General features: G+C 38.5%; 4 protein-coding genes across 6 annotated transcripts; 1 reads left to right on the top strand and 3 right to left on the bottom strand.

Annotated features, from left to right (window-relative positions):
- Nucleotides 1-90: 90 nt before the first annotated feature.
- LOC125188348 (4-hydroxyphenylpyruvate dioxygenase) lies at nucleotides 91-2,571 on the bottom strand. The gene is made up of 2 exons (XM_048085135.1): nucleotides 1,303-2,571; nucleotides 91-481 (listed from the first exon to the last, which is right to left on the bottom strand). The coding sequence occupies exons 1-2, from the start codon at nucleotides 2,538-2,540 to the stop codon at nucleotides 295-297; spliced, it is 1,425 nt and encodes a 474-aa protein (XP_047941092.1). The 5' UTR covers nucleotides 2,541-2,571; the 3' UTR covers nucleotides 91-294.
- On the bottom strand, nucleotides 410-11,047 carry LOC125188347 (anaphase-promoting complex subunit 5). Of its 2 annotated transcripts, none has more exons than XM_048085134.1 (21): nucleotides 10,800-11,047; nucleotides 10,552-10,711; nucleotides 10,204-10,325; nucleotides 9,953-10,007; nucleotides 9,440-9,617; nucleotides 9,237-9,315; nucleotides 9,048-9,133; nucleotides 8,632-8,761; nucleotides 8,422-8,454; nucleotides 7,600-7,848; nucleotides 7,413-7,490; nucleotides 7,045-7,307; nucleotides 6,684-6,743; nucleotides 6,500-6,567; nucleotides 5,600-5,705; nucleotides 5,366-5,507; nucleotides 5,016-5,114; nucleotides 4,489-4,753; nucleotides 4,258-4,325; nucleotides 3,866-4,016; nucleotides 410-481 (listed from the first exon to the last, which is right to left on the bottom strand). In XM_048085134.1, the coding sequence occupies exons 1-21, from the start codon at nucleotides 10,968-10,970 to the stop codon at nucleotides 465-467; spliced, it is 2,580 nt and encodes an 859-aa protein (XP_047941091.1). In that variant the 5' UTR covers nucleotides 10,971-11,047; the 3' UTR covers nucleotides 410-464. The 2 variants fall into 2 exon arrangements, with proteins under 2 accessions (XP_047941091.1, XP_047941090.1); XM_048085133.1 differs by having other exon boundaries at nucleotides 9,761-10,007.
- A 1,129-nt stretch (nucleotides 11,048-12,176) lies between these two features.
- On the top strand, nucleotides 12,177-15,599 carry LOC125190913 (switch-associated protein 70). Its single transcript, XM_048088335.1, has 10 exons — nucleotides 12,177-12,335; nucleotides 12,453-12,557; nucleotides 13,100-13,161; nucleotides 13,251-13,334; nucleotides 13,445-13,476; nucleotides 13,661-13,742; nucleotides 13,907-14,135; nucleotides 14,232-14,459; nucleotides 14,554-14,846; nucleotides 15,010-15,599. Exons 1-10 carry the CDS (start codon nucleotides 12,312-12,314, stop codon nucleotides 15,338-15,340), a joined length of 1,470 nt encoding a protein of 489 aa, XP_047944292.1. The 5' UTR covers nucleotides 12,177-12,311; the 3' UTR covers nucleotides 15,341-15,599.
- Nucleotides 15,600-16,044: 445 nt separating this feature from the next.
- Nucleotides 16,045-20,651, bottom strand: LOC125186472. 2 transcript variants are annotated; one of them, XM_048082841.1, is made up of 13 exons: nucleotides 20,559-20,651; nucleotides 20,268-20,348; nucleotides 20,034-20,082; nucleotides 19,904-19,952; nucleotides 19,043-19,113; nucleotides 18,861-18,919; nucleotides 18,371-18,475; nucleotides 18,077-18,134; nucleotides 17,686-17,822; nucleotides 17,547-17,603; nucleotides 17,306-17,403; nucleotides 16,830-17,035; nucleotides 16,045-16,574 (listed from the first exon to the last, which is right to left on the bottom strand). In XM_048082841.1, the coding sequence occupies exons 2-13, from the start codon at nucleotides 20,319-20,321 to the stop codon at nucleotides 16,486-16,488; spliced, it is 1,032 nt and encodes a 343-aa protein (XP_047938798.1). In that variant the 5' UTR covers nucleotides 20,322-20,348; nucleotides 20,559-20,651; the 3' UTR covers nucleotides 16,045-16,485. The 2 variants fall into 2 exon arrangements, with proteins under 2 accessions (XP_047938798.1, XP_047938800.1); XM_048082843.1 differs by lacking the exon at nucleotides 20,559-20,651 and adding an exon at nucleotides 20,478-20,555.
- Nucleotides 20,652-21,123: the final 472 nt, after the last annotated feature.

A 21,123-nucleotide genomic window follows, 5' to 3' on the forward strand; every position in this document is an offset into this window, starting at 1 on the left:
AGATTTATAACAAAATGATATGAAAAGAAAACAAAAAATAATTAAACAAACATCCAACAAAATTGAACACGAACACAAGCACGAGCACAGAAGCATAAAAATCTGAGGAGTATTTTCATTTATATGATAATACATATATCATACAGTAACCGGTGTCACAGTATAAAACATGGACAAGTCATTTTTGTACATATCAATAGTTCATAAAGCCATAATATTCAGTTGTATCCGACTGATATTTTCATTTCTCAATATATATATCTACCTGCTACTACTATTTTAGCATGTAAGCATTCACGGCACTGCTGTTCTCGTGCCCATTTTTGCTTCGAGCATCTTCTCAAATTCTTCGATAGACCTGAATAGTTCCGAGAAGTTCCCCTTTCCAAATCCTCCACATCCGCCCTTCTGGTACATCTTTCCTTCCTCATTTTTCATCATGCACCCTATTCTCTGAATTATCTCTATGAAGATGGTCGGCCTGCAAAAACATGAGGGAACGTGGTTAGCAATTCAGAGAGAGCAGCAAGGGCAGAGATATTGGCAATTTAACTACTATGTATGAACTATGAATGAATACACTATGTAACTTAACTAACTTGCTTATTTGCAGAAAAAAACTCAGATGAACGAACAACTCAAATTTTGGGGGTTCCAAATTCCAACGGTGATATAAGGTGGAGGAGACGGGAGAAGTGATAGCAAGTAAAACGACAGAGTGACAAATTTAAGTTTTATTTCACAAAATAAGGTGGCAGAGCTAGCTAATAGAGACACATCAACCTAAGTGACACTGAGATGAGACGACCATCTGAAGATTATACAATATCCTATGGTGCAGTTCGGTTGCTCTGAATCACTATCATATGATTATCCATATGTGATCAAGTTGTGAGATGAACCAAACAATTCATATTCAATCATGAGATATAATCTTTCAAACCAAATGGATAAGCACCTAAATGCCTATATGTTTTAACGCGTCACAGTTTAATTTCCCATGGTGTTCTAGATAAGTAGCTTGGACATGATCAAAACTAAGATCCACAACCAACTGCAATGATCAAACCAGGCAGGAACAAACACAAGTGTGAGAACTATATCTATTACTAAATCCAAATACCCCAAAATGAAACTAAATCTCCTTTCCCTATCCTAAATTAACAACACAAGCTCCATAAATCAGCTCAACCAACACCTAAATATCACAATCCAAACTACTTACTCTACTGATGAAGAACAACAGAACGCATAAGCACCAAAACTCAAAAACAGATTAAGAGAAGTGTTTTACAACTATACCTATCACCAATCGGCTTGGTGAAAATCTGCAGCAAAGTCCCTTGATCATCCCTATCCACCAAAATCCCCAACCTCTCACACTCCTCAATCTGGTCATCACTAAGCACATCTCCAGCCCTACTCTTCAAATTCCGGTAGTAAGTAGGCGGTGGAGACGGCATAAACTCGAACCCCCCAACCGAGCTCCTCTTCCTCATCTCCCTCAAAGTCTTGAAAATATCCTGACTCACCAATGCCAAATGCTGCACCCCAGGCCCTTCATTATGCTCCAAATAAGTCTGTATTTGGCTCTTCCTCTTCATCCCAAAAACCGGCTCATTCAAGGGGAAAAGCACGTTTTCGTCGTTGTTGGCAAGCACCACCGAGTTGAGCCCGCTCTCGGCCGTCCCCACGTCGGCGGCCGTGAACTCAGCGAACTCATGGAAGCCAGTGAATTTCTTGATGTACTCTGCGACCGGTGCGAGCTTTGGCACATTGCCGACGGCGTGATCGAGTCTCACGATGCCGTAGTCCAGTTCTTGGGAGGGGTTGGTTACCGGCTCGAAGCCGGGGAGGAGCCACTGGTCTCCGTCGATGAAGCGGAGGACGGCGTCGCCGTATAGATGGACCTCGGCGAGGGTGGTCCTGCCGTCGGAGAGGAGGGTTGGGGGGAAGACGGGGATGGCGCCGCGGGAGACGGAGGCGGAGAAGGCGGCGGAGGCGGAGGGGACGGCGACGGCGACGGCGCGGACGGCGAGGCCGTGGGAGGAGGTGAAGGAGGCGTGGGAGGAGGGGGAGAAGGAGGGGAGGGAGGCGGAGGAGGGGTCGGAGATGGAGGGGGAGTAAGGGGCGGTGAAGAGGAGGGAGAGGTCGCCGGAGCGGAGGAGGTAGGAGGCGTGGGAGGAGTTGCCGGTGGAGAGGTCGGATTTGGCGAGGAGGGGCATTCCGAGGCCCCAGGAGAAGCGGAGGGCGGCGTTGGTGGCGTCGCCGCACCAGAACTCCACGTGGTGGAAGCTGTGGACGGGGAAGTGGTCGGACTTGGGGTTGGTGCGGCTGAAATTCTTGCGGACTAATGGCTTCAATTCGCCGGCGGCGGGGGCGGTGGTGGGGGCGGATTTTTGACCCATGGTGGAGCTGCTGGGGTTGGGAGTGGCTTGGAGTTTTAGAGTGAGAGTGTGGTGGTGGTGGTGATGGTGGCGGCGTGGCGCGTTTGGAGAGAGGAATGAGGAGGAGAGAGAGAGGCGTATGTTTGTTGTCATGTATGGAACTGATCGCCACAAAATTTTCTGGGGAATGGCTTTTAATATGGGTTACATCTGTTCGTTTGTTTCTGTTCAGTTAACTCCAACTGAATTTACGCTTTTACCCCCTTCTCATAATATGTTGATAGGAGCATGATGTTAGGATGTCATCACCTCTTCAAATGACACCATACCACCATTCTTAGCCAATCATTTGTACACGTAGACGAATAATAAACTGCCACATAGCAAAAAATATTCTGAAAAAAACAGCCAACAATTTATTGCTCTTTATACAACAATTTTTCTTATCCAACAATATCCGACACACTATACAACAATCTATAGATTGATGTGTACACTATACAACAACCTATAGATTGATGTGTAGTGTTTGTAATATTGCTATGTAGCGTTTATAATATTACTGTATAAGTGGTGTCACGGTGTCACTTTAAGAGGGGAGGGGTTGTCATGTTAACACAAACCGTTATTGATATCCTAATTTATAATTTAAGTGGAATGAAATAAATCAAATTCAAGTAAAAATATTTTGAAAAGAAAAAAATCACAAAGATTTTGATAAATAAGTTGGACATGGAGACGTGGCAAGATAAGCAGGGTGACAAACAAATTGGTGTAATCCAAATCAATGAAATGGATGAGCCCAAACCATACACGGAACGAGTTCCAGTCCACACACACAATTATTACTTTTGATATAGAAGTTCATTTTGGACCACTGTACTTCAAATCAAACCATTTTGTCCCTTTAAAACGGCTACTATTTTTTGGTAGCCTTCCTTTTAAACATTGAATCTCCAACTGAAAAGGAAATCATTTGCAATATGTGTAACTAATATAGTTAAATCAAGAGGAGTCCAGAATTGTTGTTCAAGAACTTCCACACGGAACCTACAAGTGAATATCCATTCAGACAAACCATTTGGATTGACAATAACGCAAGCCTACTTGGTAAGACGTTTTTTTTTTTCAAACCAATAAGTCGGGGCTTCAAGTCACTACGAAAACACAAATTAACACATGAGATCGGTTAGGCGGGCGGATCTGAGATGCATGGTGTCATATAGCAAACTATGGGACCTATCAGACCTTCTGAACCGAGACTATGGCATATTTCACCTCACACACACAACACAATTGCAAACAAACTTTGGACTAAAAAGGGAGCTTTTGAAACAGAACATGATATTGGCAATTGCCAATTAGGCAAACACTGGTAGTTAAGATGCAGGCAAAGGTTTATTTCATTAATACATACTCCATATATGAACACAGTTTATAGATGTATAAATATATCTGTCATCAGCAATCTGACTTACTGAAGAGAGAATCGTCCATTCCTTCTGGATTCTCAAATGCAGTAATGTGCTTCCTGAACGAAGATGCGGCTTCTTCCCTGTCGTCATACCGCCTGAGCTTGTCGTATACAATGGCCAACAAGTAGAAAGCTTCTGATGCCAATTCATGATACTGTAAAGAAGCAATTATTATCTTGGTAGTCAATTAATATTGGAATTTCAATATCATCTTCATGATGATGGTCAAAGCATGGACACACTTAGATTTTCAGTGTCATAAAGTTATTAGAACCATTCCCACACAGTTACATGATTCTTTCATGTTTGAATTTCATAACAGGTAGATGTTCTGTGGGAAATTAAGTAGTCGCATATGCACAAAATACAAATAACAAGTTAGGAGATTAACCAACCTCCAATAGTTGAAGTTCTTCGGAAGCTTGTGTTAAAGGTTCTAGCACCATCTCTGGATTGTCCGAAACTATTGAAAGAAAAATAGAAGTTATTAATACATGACATCTCAACCATTTCCTTACCAGTCCACAGAATATTTCCACTCCCATCCTTGAGTTAAGACACACCCTAACTCTGTCGAAGAAGCTGAAGGTGGAAAACAATAAAGGAAGGATATAGCAGTAAAATACCTGAAAAGTCTGGGTCAGCCAAATAGCATTTTGCTTCCATAATAAGTGCTCGAGAACGTAGCTCCAAACCACCATGACCAAGAAGCATGGGGAAACAGCTGTGTAAGAGGGCCAATGCCTTTTTTGCGTGATTTGGTCCAAGAGAAAGCCATAACTCAGCCAACACTAATGTTGCAGAGGCTTTTAGAAGATCCAGATTAAATGATTGGCAATAGGAAAGGCTAGCCAAAGCGTATGGAATTCCTAAAACAGCATTGCCTGACCTCTGAAACGGCAAAATATAAAAAAACAGATTTCAGCAAATAAAAAATGGCATGAGAAGTTGACAAACCAATAGCTGTTTCTGCAGCAAAACACCAAACAAATACAACCTGGTTGTATAAACAGCCTTCAAAGATGAAACATTCAATTTATTATCATACAAAATTATCATAATCAATACAAATCATAGCAGAAGTCACTATTTTGTTCTAGTATCGCCTGATGCAAGTAGATAAAGGATTTGTGCGTGGTCCTATGCCGTGTACCTTGTGTATCTCAGCAAGCAACAGAAGAACAGTAGCATTTTTCACTTGCATGTTAAACTTATAACATGTGCAGAATAGAGCATGTGCAACAGCTGCAGCCTGCAAGAACAACTCCCATCAGCTACAATTAAAATGTAGCACGTACAAAAAAATGGTCAGCTTAGCTCACGCAACAAATGGGCCACTAAATATAAATATGAAGGCTAGCTCATTAGAGAAAAGACGAATGAAAGAACTAATAAGATATGTTCCATTTTTGTTTTCTGAAAAGCATAGCTCATCATTGACCTCTTACTGACTTGGGTAAACGAATAAGAAGGAGCATAAAATTTTGCCGAGGAATACGAAACCTGGCTATACTGGTTTGCAGCAAGTAATGTCCGAGCATGACGGAGACTAGTTTCTGTCTTCAGCTCCATGTCCACACCAGTCACAGAGGAGGCCAAAACACCAAGCTCATCACTGAATTGCTGAGCTAATTTTAAATGTCCCCTAAAGGAGTGGTTGAAAAGCATGGAAACAGTGAGGTGTCTGTCCTGTAGATACTTATTGGATAACACATATAGTGCTGTAAGAAAGTATACCTATGTAAAGCACACTCATGCAGCAACTGTAGTTTCAATAACATGATTCTGGACTTTGAAACACATGCAAACTTCGCTTCTGCTATTCTCAGGGCAGCAAAAGCATCTAGATAGTGCATATGAAATAGGATGTAAGTAAAAAAGAAGGCGCTTGTACAACAGAGTTTGTCAGCACTCATTCAAGGAAAATAAGAGTAGTGAAGAAATGAATATCTAGGAATGATCTGAAACTTTTCATGTTCTTTTTCTGGTTGAGAGAGGGTGGTGAGTCCTAAATCACATCAACTTAGCTATGTGACATCTGCTTTAAGGAAAATTCTCAGAAATTTCTTTCCAACAAGGCATCAGTGCAAATGTTAATAGTTAAAAGAGTCTAAGAGTCCGTTGTCCGAACAGGTAAATATGGCTTCTTAGTTTCCCATAGTAATCATAAAGGAAGAGCACACCAAGTACTTAATATAAAGGGGATTCTAATGTGATATAAGAAAATTCCAAATGCAAAATGACTCGGAAGCTATCTCTGGGTCTTTAATTAATTATAAACACGAGTCAGAGAAGGAATGTGTAATCCTTTCTTCGCATTCTATTATCTGCAGACAGTGCATGTGACTTCGTGAGTGCACTGCATTCAATAGTAGATTGTCTTTTTGGCACTGGAGAAACTAAGCAAATGGGAAGAGAAGTCCAGTCACAACAAAGACTTTCCCATGACTTATAGAACAGTCAAATAGTTCTTCAAATTAATTTCAGAAACCAACTATTCAGATATCAACGAACGTAGCACTTAGCAGTAAGACCGATTCCCAGATAACAATCAACCCTGCTTACTAGACATTATAAAAACACACCACTTGCATAGAGAGAGGAAAAACTAATTAGAAAGTAGTATCCATTTACAACCTTGGTATCCTTTATAAACAGCCAAATGTTGGATAAGCTTGGAGTATGCTAATGCAGCATCGGATAAACTGTAAAAGATCCAAAAACCTAGTTATTGTGCAATGATATTCAATAGCATAGAAATTAGAGTAGAAATAAGATAAAACAACAGCAGGTAATGGATCTCAGGAAAGATTGCAATTACCTTGAGGAGTCTGCGAAGCAAGTTGCAAAAGTCAGTGCATTTATTCGAGCTAGAGGAGCACTGAATATAAAATAGAGAATGTTGAGAAAACTACAAAGGAGAAAATGAAAATATCGCATGCAACACAATCAGATTATTAATGAAGATAATAGCGATAATAGCACTTGTGGTTATGAAGCCATTACTCGCCACTTCAGGAAACTGGCAAGATGAGAAGAGAAGGGATTTTCCTTCCAATGTCTAGTGGAAAAAAGCTACAAATCTATTTACGAAATAGGATCATGATATAGCATCCACAAGACAACTAGAAAACTCAACCAACTTCAAGAACTAATACAATAAGAGGTCTTGAGTAGATCACCTGCCATACATCTCCCATGAACTAGCACGGACTAGATACGACGATCCTAATAATTGTACAACAGATCCAGGAATTGAGCTTGGTTGTGCAGAAAATTGGAAAGAACTGGAATTACTTCTTGATTCATTTTCTTGACTGAATATCAATGAGTCTAGTGGCTTTTTAAGACTTTTCAGCCATTTTGTACAGAAAGCGCCATCAGCAGTCAATACAGAACTTTCATCCCCGAAATCATTTATTAGACGAGAACTCAACCACAATTCCTGCATTACTCATGACAGCAGTAAGAGACAGATAGTGTTATTTCTAATCTCAAGACAATATCAGCAGGAAAAAAAAATCAAAAAGATTAAAGCAAGAGGAAGAACCTTGTAGATGTTGGCAGGGTATGTTCTAAGTTTCATCGAAGCCTTCGGGCCAAATGAAAGCAGTGGCCTTTGTACATGCTGCAAATCAAAGTATATAAATAAGATTCCCCCTAAGCACAAAGTATACTTAGATCGTAAGTTTTGTAGGCAAATACTGTGTAACAAAAGAAAACTACAGAATCCTCACCGTTATATCATACTTAGCAATTTCGAGATGAATAGATGCTACCAGTCTTTTCAGCTTCAGACTTTCTGCCCTCTTCAAAGATCTCCGTAAAAGCACGTATAATTGTTGTTGGACTGATAATGACGTCCCCATACCAGCGACAGGTGAATATGAAGATCCAATAATTCCAGATGTCTTTGATATTCCTACTTCAGACAAGAGGTTGGAAATAGCAGCCAGTGTATATGCAAGACAAGTATCATCACTGTACTGCACGTTTGATATAAAATTAGGTCCAAAGAGTGTTTTAATAAAGTTAATAAAACATCAGAATTTCCAATAAGAGGAACCAAAAACTCAAACAAACAACCAAAGTAACTGGCGGAAGGAAATGGCTGAATGAAAAATAACTGCAAAACAATAGTCACATAAAAGTGTGGAACGATCATACCATCACTATAGCATTTGGTGAACTAGTAGAAATAACAAGTTCTAAAACAACCAAAATATTCAAGACATAGTTTGAGTTTCTCAACCAAGAATAACACTTAATTGGTTCCCTCCAACTTAGCTTGCATAACTACTTCAGGCCTAACTACTTTTAGGTTCTTTCGAAGTTAATCAAGAGTCTTCCCCACAATGTAGCAGTCTATAATCAAGTTCAACTTAACCTGGTTAGCATGTGATTACCAGATTCAGTTGGATTTATAAGGTCAGTTGGCTGGGGATGAAGAGTTCCTAAGAATATGACCACATCACCACAACACACAGGCTGAATCCAACTCATAAAAATTGAGAATGAAACTAAAGGGGCCTAACTGAAGCTAAACAAAAAGTATTTACCTGCTGAGAAACTCGAACTGCTTCAGTTAATACCTGAACATGTGAAGAGAAGTACCAGTCAAGTAGCGTTTAATAGATCCTTTAGAACAGCAATACATAACATGCTGGCAGTCCCAAAATAGATGACAAGAAAACAACAATAACAGCAATCAGAGAAAATTGCAGAAGGTGGACAATAAGAATGGATGAGACTGGAATCCATATGCTTACCTCCAAAGCTTCCTTCGGGTGTCCTAGATGAAATTGCATCATTCCTAAACATAATAAAGCGATCTCATATCTTCCGAAACTACTGCATCCAGATGGAGGAGGAACACATTCAACTCCTTCAGTCCCTGCACTTTATCATGAATATTTTTCACATAAGGAAATAAGTAAAGGTAAGCCCCTCAACTTATTCATCTCATTTGTCATGAGAGACAGAGAGAAGCATGGAGAAATGTGGTCTTCTTTAGAACCAGATGTCTTTTATTCCCACTAAGTTAAAATCAAACAATAAGGATAAGTTTTTCATCGATATTGCCACCACAGACAACTAAGCGATACATATATTATTTTTGGCAGAATAGATACACGAAGTTAAACATAAGGAAAATTCAAGAGGATGGACATGCATCAATTCATACCTATAATCAAAATAACGGTGGAGGTTTTCCAGTGCCCCAGGATAATCATCATGATAGAGGTTATTCAAATATCTCAAGTAGTGAACCTAAAATTGGAAAACAGACAAAACAATTGTCACTTGTCAGGTACAGTTGAAGTGATCTCCTAATCATGTTATAGACTCAGAAAGTTCCAAAAAAGAAACTCACTCGATGTAATTCAGGTGCCAACTGCTGGAGCTTTTTCAGTATGGACTCAAAAGCGTCAAGAGGGAAAGAGCTTCCATATCTGACTCAAAAAATAAATAAAAATGATATAGCTTTATCCAGCTTCATTAGGTCCAAATAAGCTGCAGCTTCTTGATGCATATAAACTATACAAAAGACAAAAATAAAATAGAAAAATCACTTACTTCTCGATAACATCTGCTTGCTCTGATAGGTAGCCTTGTACCTGCCAATTTGTGTGTAGGAAAGTCCCACTAACAGAGCCAATATCCCTTGACATATCGCTCGAAGAGAATAAACAAGACTTAGCTTCTGCATTCTTATCCATATGTTCCAGCCTGTGGCTTGAAGAGATACCACTATCTGTGACCAGTGGAAATCAAGATGTCAAAGCTCGTGGCGTGGACTTTGATAGTGCGAATAAAGTATAATCTGAAACATGCAACTAGAACCTAACACTCAATCACCAAAAATTGTGCTAAAAATAAGATCTCTCACAAGAATACCATCACTAAATTCAGAAAAAGTCTTTGATGCATGTCCGTGGAAAGGGGTTCTTCCAATCTCCATTTTTCTTTCCTCAAAATCTTCCACAGATTTCTCGTAAAAACTTTCCATCTCCATATTCTCATATTCTGATGGAACATTTGAATAACTAGTGGACTCATCCAAATGTGGTAACTCATACGGTTGGTAACCTGAGAAGGAATCCTTGCAATATGCCCCGATACTTGTTAAGAGATGGCAAATACCCTGAAATGAGAAAGTAATTTTGGGTACATGACTTCTGAAGTAAAAACATATTATAGCATAAGAAGGGAGGTAACGAATTATTGATAGTATAGAAGGTATTTCCAACACACGGACACCAAGAGGCAATTATATAAAGAGAGAAAGAAAGTACAACCATCAATATGTTCATTGAAGATGGAATGCTGCATACAATTACCTCAAATGACATCTGATTAAAGGTAAGCAAACAACGCCGTACAAACATGCCAATGATGCTATTAGGATCCAGCATAATCTGATCATCATCCATAACATTAGAGTCCGAGCCCCCGAGGATCCCTGATGATAAAAACACAAGCACTAAACCAAAAGAACTCTGATTGGTTTCCACCAAAACACTATCAAATATGTCATAAACCAAGCTACAACCATCTCAAACAGAACAACTGCTGCATTAGCATCGGCATTTAACGAAAAACTACATACATTGTGCACCAAACTTGCAGCGCTAATGCAAAATCCCATTGTGAGTTTTTCACTAGCAAGAGAAGAAAACAGGAGCTACCTCGCAAATCAGCAAATAAATTGAACAAGTCATCCGGTGAGGCCAGCGACGAAAGCCTCCCCATTAAGTGGTCACTCAACCAGTGATTGAGCAAGCCATCAATCTCCTTCAGCTGAGTAATCAGCTCATCAAGCGTAGGCTCGAAAATGCCACCACATTCCTGCATAATCCAAAACGAGATCGACTGAGCTAACCGCTTTCTGATCAAAATATCATCAAAATTGTGATATTATGGACGCGGATCAAACCTTGGTGAGGGATATGAGGAAAATCCCGAGACAGTTGTGCTGCGAAACGGAGGAGAAAGGGAATGGGATGGAAATTTGAGAAGGCGGTGCGTAAACTTGAACCAGGATGCAAATGGAGAGCTTGTGCGGAGTGACGGCGAAGCTCGACGGTGGCTTGGAAACGGCCGTCATCGCCGGCGATGAATGAATCGGAAACCGGCGATGGGTTTTTGGTGTAGGGTTTTTGAACGAGAGATGGATTGAAAGTTATGGCGCTGGAAATTTTAGATTTTTTAAAACACTCAATTCAAATGTAGATAATAATTTTTTGTTTTAAGTAATTATAAATAGTTCGGTGAAGAAAAACATTTATTAACTAGGTAATTATATAGTATGATCTTATCTTTAGAATGTTATTAAAAAAATTAAAGAGATGAATTCTATATGCAAAAGATTAACTACTAAAATATTTATGTTACTAAATAAAACAAATTTTTTTCGATTTTCATGCCATATGCTAGTGCTCTATTCTGTTTGATTTCGGGTTCTTTTTCTATTGTTCACGCTTTTTGCTATAGCAAATCTTTTTCTCATATCATAACATGTTTAAAAAGCTTAATGTCGCTCGTTCGATAGACAATCAGCACCTCTTAGTCTTAGATAAGTAATATTCACCCAACTTGCATTGATTTTCTAACGTGATTTCCGAATTGTTGTTGAAGGCACGTAAAATTTAAATTTAGAAGTGGTTGATAAATTTACCAAACACCTGTAATATTGTTCTTTTAGGTTACACATGAATAAATATATACTGATGTTTCATAAATATGCATGATTTACTTACAACGTAAAAAGCTTGTATATTGCGTGTGGAAATCTCCACCTTATAAGAAATTTTAAGAATACCGAGCCCTTATATTTGCGTAGATTAGACACATTTGTAGATTTTCATTAACAATATACAAAGCTCGTACATCGTATGTGGGAATCGCCACTTAATCGGAAAGTTTACCATTATTACTAACTAAAGTCTTGGGAAGATGAGGAGAATTGAACGGCTCGAGAAAGTGTATAGCACAACCATTGAGTAGGCATTTCAAACGAGAGTAGATTGTTCAAACGGAAATGTATGAGAGCATCTGGGAATGGGCAATGACCACTGTTCGAATCGTCAATCCTCCGCGCTTTATATGAAATGGAATGAGTTTATACAATTATACAATACGAGCTTACTTTTCATTTATAGGAGTAATAAAAATAAAATAAAGCTTCTATTGACCGATAGTATATAAAAAAAATGTCACGTTTTGCTTGCAATTTACGAAATCATTTTATTACACACGACAATGCTACTACTCTTTTTGTTTATATACCAAGAAAAAAAAATATTTAAAAAAAAAAGAGAAATTCAACACACAATAGTCCAAAAAAGGGAACAAACGAACCACCTCCCCAACTGCAGATCATCACCAAAACCCTCACTAAATTCCGTCGATTCTCACTCCCAAAATTGCTCATCTCATCAGATTCGCCATGGCATCAAATGGAGCTCCACTCGTCAGTCTACTCATCCTCGATTTCACTTTTTTGTTGCTTCACAATTACCGCCCAATTTATTTTCCATTTCCATAAATGAATTTATCGATTGATTGTTTAGGGATTTGAATTGTGCAGGGAGATGCTGACACGCAGACGAGCTTGGAGAAGATCAAAAGGCAGCTCGCCTCGAGCTCCGGCCGACAACTCCTTCAGGGACCCCTCTTAAAGCGATCCGAAACGGTAAATTGATCTCACCGCTGCTTGTAGTTTTTAATTCGGCTGAAATGTTTTGTTTACGCGTGCGTGTTTGTGAGAGCCAGCTGATGATTATAGCTTAGCTTAAGAATTGTCGCGAAATGTTTACTTCGAAACTACTAGTCGATGCTGGTATCTCTTGGCATTGGAGAATCAGTTGACTTTGGATAAACTATAGGATGCAATCATGTTTGGAAAATTGGGAGAAGCATTTTCCGAACTGATAGCTGCTGAAGGGTAACCAATAAAACTCATGCCTGATTTTGGAGAGATGTTAATTTTAAAATGGATTACATGTTGTGTTCCCTTTTTTGAGGAAAGGATGCGAAGGTGCTGTTAATTTGTAGTAATATAATGTCTTTTCCCCCAAAGATGTAGCAATTATCATGCTTTAATTGACAATAAAGGGTGTATTGCAGAATAGGATCAAAATGAAGTGTATATTGCCTAGGAAGTTCCAACTATTGGAACTTTTGTCAATAGAATAGCTGGGTCTAGCTGATTGTACTGGGTGATGTTTTTAACAGCTACGGAAGTGGAACGAGAGGTGGGTGATTTTAGACCCAACAACTGGGAAGATGGAATACAAGTAAGACGCCATATCATATTTTAGTACTTACTTTTGTTTTATTTGCTAAGTGCTGTTATTGATTAAGTCTTTGTTTCTTTCATCTTCAGGGTCAGGAGAAATGAGCCGGCAGTAAAAGGAACCATAACATTTGATGCAAACAGCACTATCACAATTTCTCCTGTGAACTTCCAGTAAAATCCGATTCTTTTGTTTATTTGATCTCCCCCCTCTCTACAGGTACATTCCTCTTGTAGGTTACTAATCATGCTCACATCCTTTTCCTTCTTTCTGTTTGATTCAGGGGACTACCAAAGTATGATGGATGTTGCTTCTGTATCCTTATTAATATTTTAGATTGTTTTCCCTCTCCTTAATGCTAATTATGTTGGAGATAAAAGGTGAAAGAAGGCTGACACTATATGATATCATATACAATTTGTCTTATTTCCTTTTTTTGTTTGTCACACATTGTTAAATTTGATAGAACTCGGTGTTTTTATTCTTAACTCTGTTCTAGATATTGGGACACCACAGAAAAAGGATTATTTTCTTTGTGCAGAGACACCTGCTGCTACCAGAGCTTGGGTGTCAACACTACAGTGAGTGGCCAATTTAATATGTTCACATAAACTCATACAGTTGCAGTGTGGGACAAATACACTCATATCATTGATTCAGTTGCTAACTTATCTGATTCCAAATCTTCTGTAACGTAATGCATGAGTTTGTGTTTGAATTTTTTTGTCTTTTGTTTGAACTACAGCGCAACTCAACTGGTTCTCAAGGCTCACAAAGAAGCGGTGAACACCTTAAGTGGAAATGGATCCACAAAGTTAGGAACGGTTGCCACCGTTGTTGCTGCTGCAAATTCAACAGCACTGGAAGCTTCTAAAGAAATTGAAGCTGCCATGCAAGTTTCTATGAGGAATGCCTTGGGGGCTATGATGAATAAGACACCTGATCTTCCGATGGATGATTTATCAATCATGAAGGTAACAAGGCATAGTAGTAACAAATGTCTAAATATTTCAAGTTCATTAAATTGCATCTATTTTGTCAGATTTATTGAGAAAATTATTTGTTTTCAGGAAACGTTGAGGGTCAAGGATGAAGAGCTGCAAAATTTGGCAAGAGATGTTCGTGCTAGAGATTCAACCATAAAGGAATTGGCAGAGAAACTATCCGAGACCGCTGAAGCTGCAGAAGCTGCGGCCTCTGCTGCCTATACCATGGATGAGCAAAGGAGAATAGCATGTGCAGAGGTTGAGCGTCTGACTAGAGATTCAGAGAAACAATTTGAGTCATCTAAACAGAAGGTAATTGTAGATTCTCGTCAGCTTGGTGTCTCCATTTTGAGGTCCAGCCTTGGTCCGGTTTTCTTGATCTTACTTTTCCCATATATGCTCATAGATTAGAGAGCTTGAAGAGAAAACTCAGAATCTGAGCAGAGAGAAAGATCAGCTGATAGAGGAAAGGGATTCGGCCATTCGGGAAGCTCATTTGTGGCGTTCAGAGCTCGCGAAAGCTAGAGAGCGTGCTGTCATATTAGAAGGAGCAGCTGTTCGAGCTGAAGAGAAGGTCAGAGTTACAGAAGCTGATGCTGAAGCACGACTAAAGGAAGCAATCGAAAAAGAGTCAACTGCTGCTAATGAGAAGCAAGAATTACTTTCATATATCAATGCCTTGCAAGAACAGCTGAAAAGGTTTGTAATTGTAACATTATTAAGCTTTTTTGATAATTTTTCTGTCAAATATAGTTGGTGTTTGCATGAAGTAGCTTCTACTTGCCTTTATTTCATAATGCATTTGCTGCCTCTTTATCTGATCGCAACGAGTTACTGAAATTTCTATTTTTCCTTCCGACAGGCAGCAGATGGAAACCCGAGAAGTATTTGCAGAGAGGACCGATTCTCGCTCGAGTATAGGTGGTGATTTACCACTAACAAAGCATGTGGATCCGTCACAGGAGAATGTCGATAAAGCCTGCCTGAGCGTTTCAGTGACGGCATCATCACCTGCAGAATCAGATCTCCATTCTATCCGGGAGAGTGAATGGAGCGACATCGAAACCACAGAGGCTAGGATAGCTGATGTGAGAGAGGTTGGTCCCGATGCAGAAGAGCACAGCCTCGATATCCCTGTTGTAACTTTCCCAACCAATGGTCACCCGGAGCACGATTCTTCCCATCAGCCTTAGAGAATCGCAGGACAGCTCCACTCCCTCGACGTTTGCCAATTTTCTTCAGTGTAGCCTTTTTTTTACTCGAATCTTGGCTCGTTGCTGCTGTTGGTAGATGATTAATGTGTTGCATCTTTTGGTAATTTAAGGAATTTAACCCTTGCTTGGTATCCTTTGAGTGCAAATAGTCTTGATAATCAGAGATGTTAAAACATACAGATGAATATTACTGTAAACAGATTGATGACAACTAGTTTTCTACCATCTTCATTGCTCTTGACTTGGCCTTAATATACTTGAGCCCATTCTTGATGTTATTCTAAGTGCACACAATCTCTATTCACTCTAGAATTACATTCAAATAAACTTGAATATTATTCCCTCCGTCCCGGCTAAGATGACACATTGCTTAGCCGGCACGAGATTTTAGGAGTTATTAGTTAAAGTGTTTAATTGGAGAGAGAGAAGGTGGGTGGAAGTATTAAAGTAGAGAGATAAAGAAAGATGAATATTTTAATAGGAGTGAGAAAAAGTGATTGAGTGTATTAATTGGAGAGAGAAAGTTACCAAAAAAGGAAATGTGTCATCTTAGTTGGGACAGACTAAAAAAGAAAACGTGTCATCTTAAGCGGGACGGAGGGAGTAAGAGAGTTTCGTCACAGGAGAAGGAAATGCAGTTTTATATGAAAAAAGATAAAAAAATAGTTATCCATTTATCCGAATTGGCTGAAGCTATGTTTCATTGTCTAAAAGCAAATTCATGTTGATATACAGAGAGAGCTCCAGCACCACATTACACACAAACGCTGATTCACAAAATCCTCCTGCAATGTGGAAACACCTAACTACCCCTTGCCCGAACAATGGCCCGACTGCGTTTTTTCTGATAAAACCTTAACAAGTAACAACACACACCCGAACAACGGAGTTTCTCTACCCTAGTCTGGAAAGGGAAGTTTTCAACAACCTACGTTGAAACCAATGGCCTTGACTTAAACAATATTAGGTTTTTCGACATGGCAAAGAGCAGGCAGGCAATCTAGTTACTAAGCTATGGCTGAGAAAGGTGAAAAGCATCATAATATACAAACCTATTGATGCTGGAGAAAGATAGTAACTAATGTATCATTCTTTACTATATTTATGCATGATGCCATCATCCTCTACTGGGAGGAAACACGGGAACTCGCACTTTGATCCGGAAACGCTTCATCAAGAGCTTTGGGCATGCTCAGAACGATCTCTGCGAAAGCTAGAGGGACAAAAAAGCATCATTTAGTGGCTAAAGTGTGAGGATTATGAGACCAGTTATGTATTAAGCATGTTATCGAGGAATGAGCCATAGATGGATCATCTGTTGCAGCATTGTGCAACATCTACAGATCATCACCAACATATCGATGAAATTACAAAAAAATTCTACATGATTCGGAATTTCATTGAGGCATGGGTGATAACAGGAGATGTTGTGCAATGCTTTGGGTCAAAAGCGAGAAATTCAACCAACCTTCAGGAAGACTCATTGAACGTAATGCATCCTCAGCATGTACCAATCGAGCTGGAACTAGTTGACTGCCATGGCTTTCCTTCCTGTTGTTTGGTGCTACAGAAGTCCGGAGTTTCTTATGTTGGTGCATCGGCCAAGCAAGGACACTGATGGTTGACGGAAGCGTAGAGACGAGTTCCCCATATCTAATGCTGACTATCACCTTGCTGTTAAAAAAAAACAGAAAAATCAATCTAAATATAGCGTCATGAGACACTAACTACTTATTCATACTGGAAAGAAACAAAATAACACACAACCCAATTCTTATTAGCAAAACAATATGTAACCTGAGATTCTACAAGACTCACTATTTGTATAGAAAAATGTAGAGAGAAAGAGAGAGCACTAGATGCATGTCAAAAGTCAAGTCAAGAAACAACCCCAGATTAAATTGCTTTCAAACAAAAATAAACTCAAACCATAGCTTGACTTACCAATCAAAATCCGCGAGCACAAATTCAATCATATGATATGGAAGACTGCAATAAAGTTCTCCTATTTGATTTCCATACAACTCTTTAATAAGACGAACCTGGAAAACAACACAAGGGTAGTGAGTAATAGATCCGCATTTCATGTAGCAGATACTACTATTAACATATCAAATCCCAGCACGATCGTTTAGACCTTGATCAAGGACTATTATTCCTTCTAGGCTACTTATTGCCATCGTACCTGCTCTCGTCTATCAATGTAGGCCTGCAGCAAGTCTCCGACGTAATCTATGAACTTCTGCTTCCCAAATTGAAACAAATTAACATTTCAAGCACGCATAATAATAGATTGAATAAGATACAAAAGCAGCCAACCTAACCATTGCGTTTGAAGAGAGGTAATCATTTTCCGCATCGCGTATCGGCAAGAAAAATGGAATTGTGTGCTCAAGAACTGTCATTTTCTCAAGAAATGATTTGCTTTCAAGAACACAATGGAACAGCTCACAAGGTTCTCCTGAGAAGTTCAAAAAATTAAAGAAACATGACTAAAAGATCCGAGATTGAATACTCAACTAGTTATCTAAACTAGAAAGACTGCATAATAAGGACACATAATAAAAGACACATGAAGATTTCACGTCAACCGCATATCATCATGGAATATAACAGAATTTGGCATTTAAATACGAAAATAGAGAAGAATTAAATGCAATTGACCATTCACAATAGATACTTTGGAATCAACTTTTATGATAGTTCAGCAGATACCAGCAAATGAGGTCTCATATTGAATGCCAATCCTTGGTCCATCTAAACAACAGATCATCTGTGCATTCAAAACATTAGTGTCAGAGGCCAATCATTACCTTCTTTCTATTATTAAATCTTTTTCTGAGAAAAAGGTGTCATTCAAAACTCAAGGTCATCGCGACAATAATAGCATCTATGACACATTCATTTAAACCAAATGTAATACTTCATGAGAACGAATAAAAAAGTCCATGGATTACATTTTAAATAAGGAAACTCAATAGAGCGAATAAATTTAGAATCATGATTTACTTTATTTCCAACTCTGTAAGTTATTTTTTCATGTAAAGGTAAATTGGGCACTGAAGCGGCATCCCCTTGTAGTTGCACTGCCTTTCTTTCAGCCTCCATGTGAACCTGAAACACATACTGAGACATAAGTATTACATATAGATAGTACGCAACATCTCCAAAAGAATATGCTTCGCAAACAACGCGACGGAGTAAAGAGTTATACATAAAAATTCAGTGTGAAGTATGCAAGTATGAGGAAGAATTAGAAAGAAAGCACATTAGAAATATAACTATTTACAACCAGGTTCCAAATTAATAGTACAATCTTACACATCAAGAAATTAATAGTAGTAGTAGGGTAGGCACTTTCAATTGTTTTTATCAAATTTTCTTTCCAATAAACAACAAAAACACTCTAAAATATTTTCACATATTTCTAGATTACATAAAAGCAGAAAAGAAGTGACAACCAACATAAAAACCGAGTTAATAGAGTATAAAACCATACCCGCTCTCTTATAGTAGCTAATAGCCCATCATTCCATTGCCCACCATCCAAACATATTTCTTCAAGAGAATAAGCATCACATCAGAACCGGTGATATTAAACAAGTAAGAGAAAGCAAAAATTTAAATTGAAAGAATACATTTACAAAGTAAAAGTTTGGAAGTATTCCCATAAATAACTACCTTGAGTTTGAGAAGCCTGTGCAGCTTCAAACTCTCTTTGCAAACGCTCAAAAACAGATTTGTCAGAATCCCTAAGAAAATTAACCAATTTTAGAGCCACTACCCCGTATTAGCCAATAAATCAACTCACATAAAATTAAAACATATGCAACTATGCAAGAAACACTTGGGAGAGACAAAATCCAGCTTCATAATTTGGAAAAGATTCAATTGTGCAGGGATTATATGGAGATTTTGCTGCATTTTTCATTTGTGTTCCAAGATGGTGAACCAGCTACGTCAGTCTGTTCTTTACAGTTTTGTCTGATTACACAAAACCACTCTATTAAGATTTTCTTATCGCGTGAAAATCCAATCCAAACATCTTGTGCACTCTTTTTGGTTACACACCCATATATATCTATGAGATAAATATATATAGTACTATAAATGTGTGTGTGTGCACGCTTTTCGGAAAAAAGTTAACTTAGTCCAACACGTAAACAAGGAGAAACTGCTAGTGTGTGAATTGATATACATAAATTGTTTCCTTTTAGGCGTGAACCTTGTCAATTACTATAAAAAGCAAAATTTTCAGGAATGATAGACCGGGCTTATGATGAATTTTGTTAATTAGCTAACCACTCTTTATGATATTTAGAACTCCTACTTAACCAATAAGTGTTACTAATAACAAGCAAAGAAACAACTTTTCAAGCATAGACCCCAAGAAAGCATGGCCAGAAAATGGAAAAGCTAGTCAGCACTAAGCTGATATCAACATGGTCCATTGGTATAACAAGGAGAATCATTCTCTAGAAAACCAAACTGATAGGCCAAACACATTCTAGCTCAGAAGCAAAATTGAGGAACAATTTATACCTAGAGAGCCGCTCCGTTAATTCTGCATGCCTTTTAAGGAGATTTGAAACTGGCAACAAAAACAAGTTTAATTAGATAATGATTAGTAGTGTAAATTCAGGTAACAAGAAGAGCTTGCGATGGTGGATACATCTTGCCCGTGTGGTCTCCAACCGTACATCCTCAGCCTGGGAAAAGTTCTGCCAAAAGTAGAAAGCCTTCAAAGTCCAATCACCAATTTTGATACAAAATCAAGCTACAAGGTAACATATATCACACCCTCAAGTCACATACTTAGTACAGTTAAAAAAAACATTAAATTGTGGATTATCTTAAAAACAAACAATAAAATCTTTAGGTGCAATTCAGATATCAGAATATTTACCACTTCTCCCATATTTAGAGGAGCAGGCTTCTCCTTCACAACAAGTTGCTGCATTTTACTCTAATTCAGCTGTGATTATCACTGCAGAAGCAGTAATTTAGATATATATTACAGAAACAGATTGATCATATGCAAGATAAAGACAAAAAAAACACATCATCATTAAAAAAAATAGCAGCAAACGAAAATAATAACTAAAACTAAACGCACGACTGAGACGAATTTGATGAGGAAACAAGCATTGCATCGCAATGCCCAGAAAATTAAAGCGAGACGAGAGGAAAGGCTTACGAAATGAGAAGTAGCCTCTGGCGAAAACCCTAATTTAATGAAATTGGGGATTGAATTGGATTCCAAAATTTTCAATCTTCCGATTTATAATTGATGGGCCACTTTTAAGAGAATGTTTCAAACCTTTTTTATACATTGGCCCAATAATTCTTTTTTACTAGTATTATGTACCCGACACTTTGAGGATATTCAAACGTTGAACTTCGTTTATGAAAAACGTGGAGAGTTCGTAGGTTCAAACTTCACTGATTTCCTTAATCATGTGACATTCGGTGTTGTCACGTTTGGTCTTCCTCGATGTTCGAGCTATGAATTTCGTTTATGCAAAATGTGGAGGGTTCATACGTTCAAACGTGACCGATTCCCTTAATCATGAGTCATTTGGTCCTCGTGAACATTCAAGTGGTGAACTTCATTTATGCAAAACGTGGAGAGTTCATAGGGTAAAACTTCACCGACTTCCTTAATCGCGGGCCATTTGGTCTTGTCTCATTTGGTCTTCATAACGATTTCATATGTTCAAACTTCACTGATATCCTTTATCTCAAATTATATGGTATTGTCT

The sequence above is a fragment of the Salvia hispanica genome, chromosome 5, assembly GCF_023119035.1.
Source record: "Salvia hispanica cultivar TCC Black 2014 chromosome 5, UniMelb_Shisp_WGS_1.0, whole genome shotgun sequence".
Lineage (NCBI taxonomy): Eukaryota > Viridiplantae > Streptophyta > Magnoliopsida > Lamiales > Lamiaceae > Salvia > Salvia hispanica.

What these genes read in the sequence shown, in the direction of transcription:
- LOC125188348 (XM_048085135.1), bottom strand. Translation starts at nt 2,540, where the DNA reads ATGACAACAAACATACGCCTCTCTCTCTCCTCCTCATTCCTCTCTCCA. An exon ending in ACCAAGCCGATTGGTGATAG is followed by an intron (nt 482 to 1,302) that starts GTATAGTTGTAA and finishes ATGTTTTTGCAG; the next exon opens with GCCGACCATCTTCATAGAGA.
- LOC125186472 (XM_048082841.1), bottom strand. Translation starts at nt 20,321, where the DNA reads ATGCAGCAACTTGTTGTGAAGGAGAAGCCTGCTCCTCTAAATATGGGA. An exon ending in TTAACGGAGCGGCTCTCTAG is followed by an intron (nt 19,114 to 19,903) that starts GTATAAATTGTT and finishes TAATTTTCTTAG; the next exon opens with GGATTCTGACAAATCTGTTT. An exon ending in GTGCTCGCGGATTTTGATTG is followed by an intron (nt 17,036 to 17,305) that starts GTAAGTCAAGCT and finishes TTTTTTTAACAG; the next exon opens with CAAGGTGATAGTCAGCATTA.
- LOC125188347 (XM_048085133.1), bottom strand. Translation starts at nt 10,970, where the DNA reads ATGACGGCCGTTTCCAAGCCACCGTCGAGCTTCGCCGTCACTCCGCAC. An exon ending in ACCCTGCCAACATCTACAAG is followed by an intron (nt 7,308 to 7,412) that starts GTTCTTCCTCTT and finishes TGAGTAATGCAG; the next exon opens with GAATTGTGGTTGAGTTCTCG. An exon ending in AAGAACTTCAACTATTGGAG is followed by an intron (nt 4,017 to 4,257) that starts GTTGGTTAATCT and finishes GCTTCTTTACAG; the next exon opens with TATCATGAATTGGCATCAGA.
- LOC125190913 (XM_048088335.1), top strand. Translation starts at nt 12,312, where the DNA reads ATGGCATCAAATGGAGCTCCACTC. An exon ending in GTATGATGGATGTTGCTTCT is followed by an intron (nt 13,477 to 13,660) that starts GTATCCTTATTA and finishes ACTCTGTTCTAG; the next exon opens with ATATTGGGACACCACAGAAA. An exon ending in GCTTGGGTGTCAACACTACA is followed by an intron (nt 13,743 to 13,906) that starts GTGAGTGGCCAA and finishes TTTGAACTACAG; the next exon opens with CGCAACTCAACTGGTTCTCA.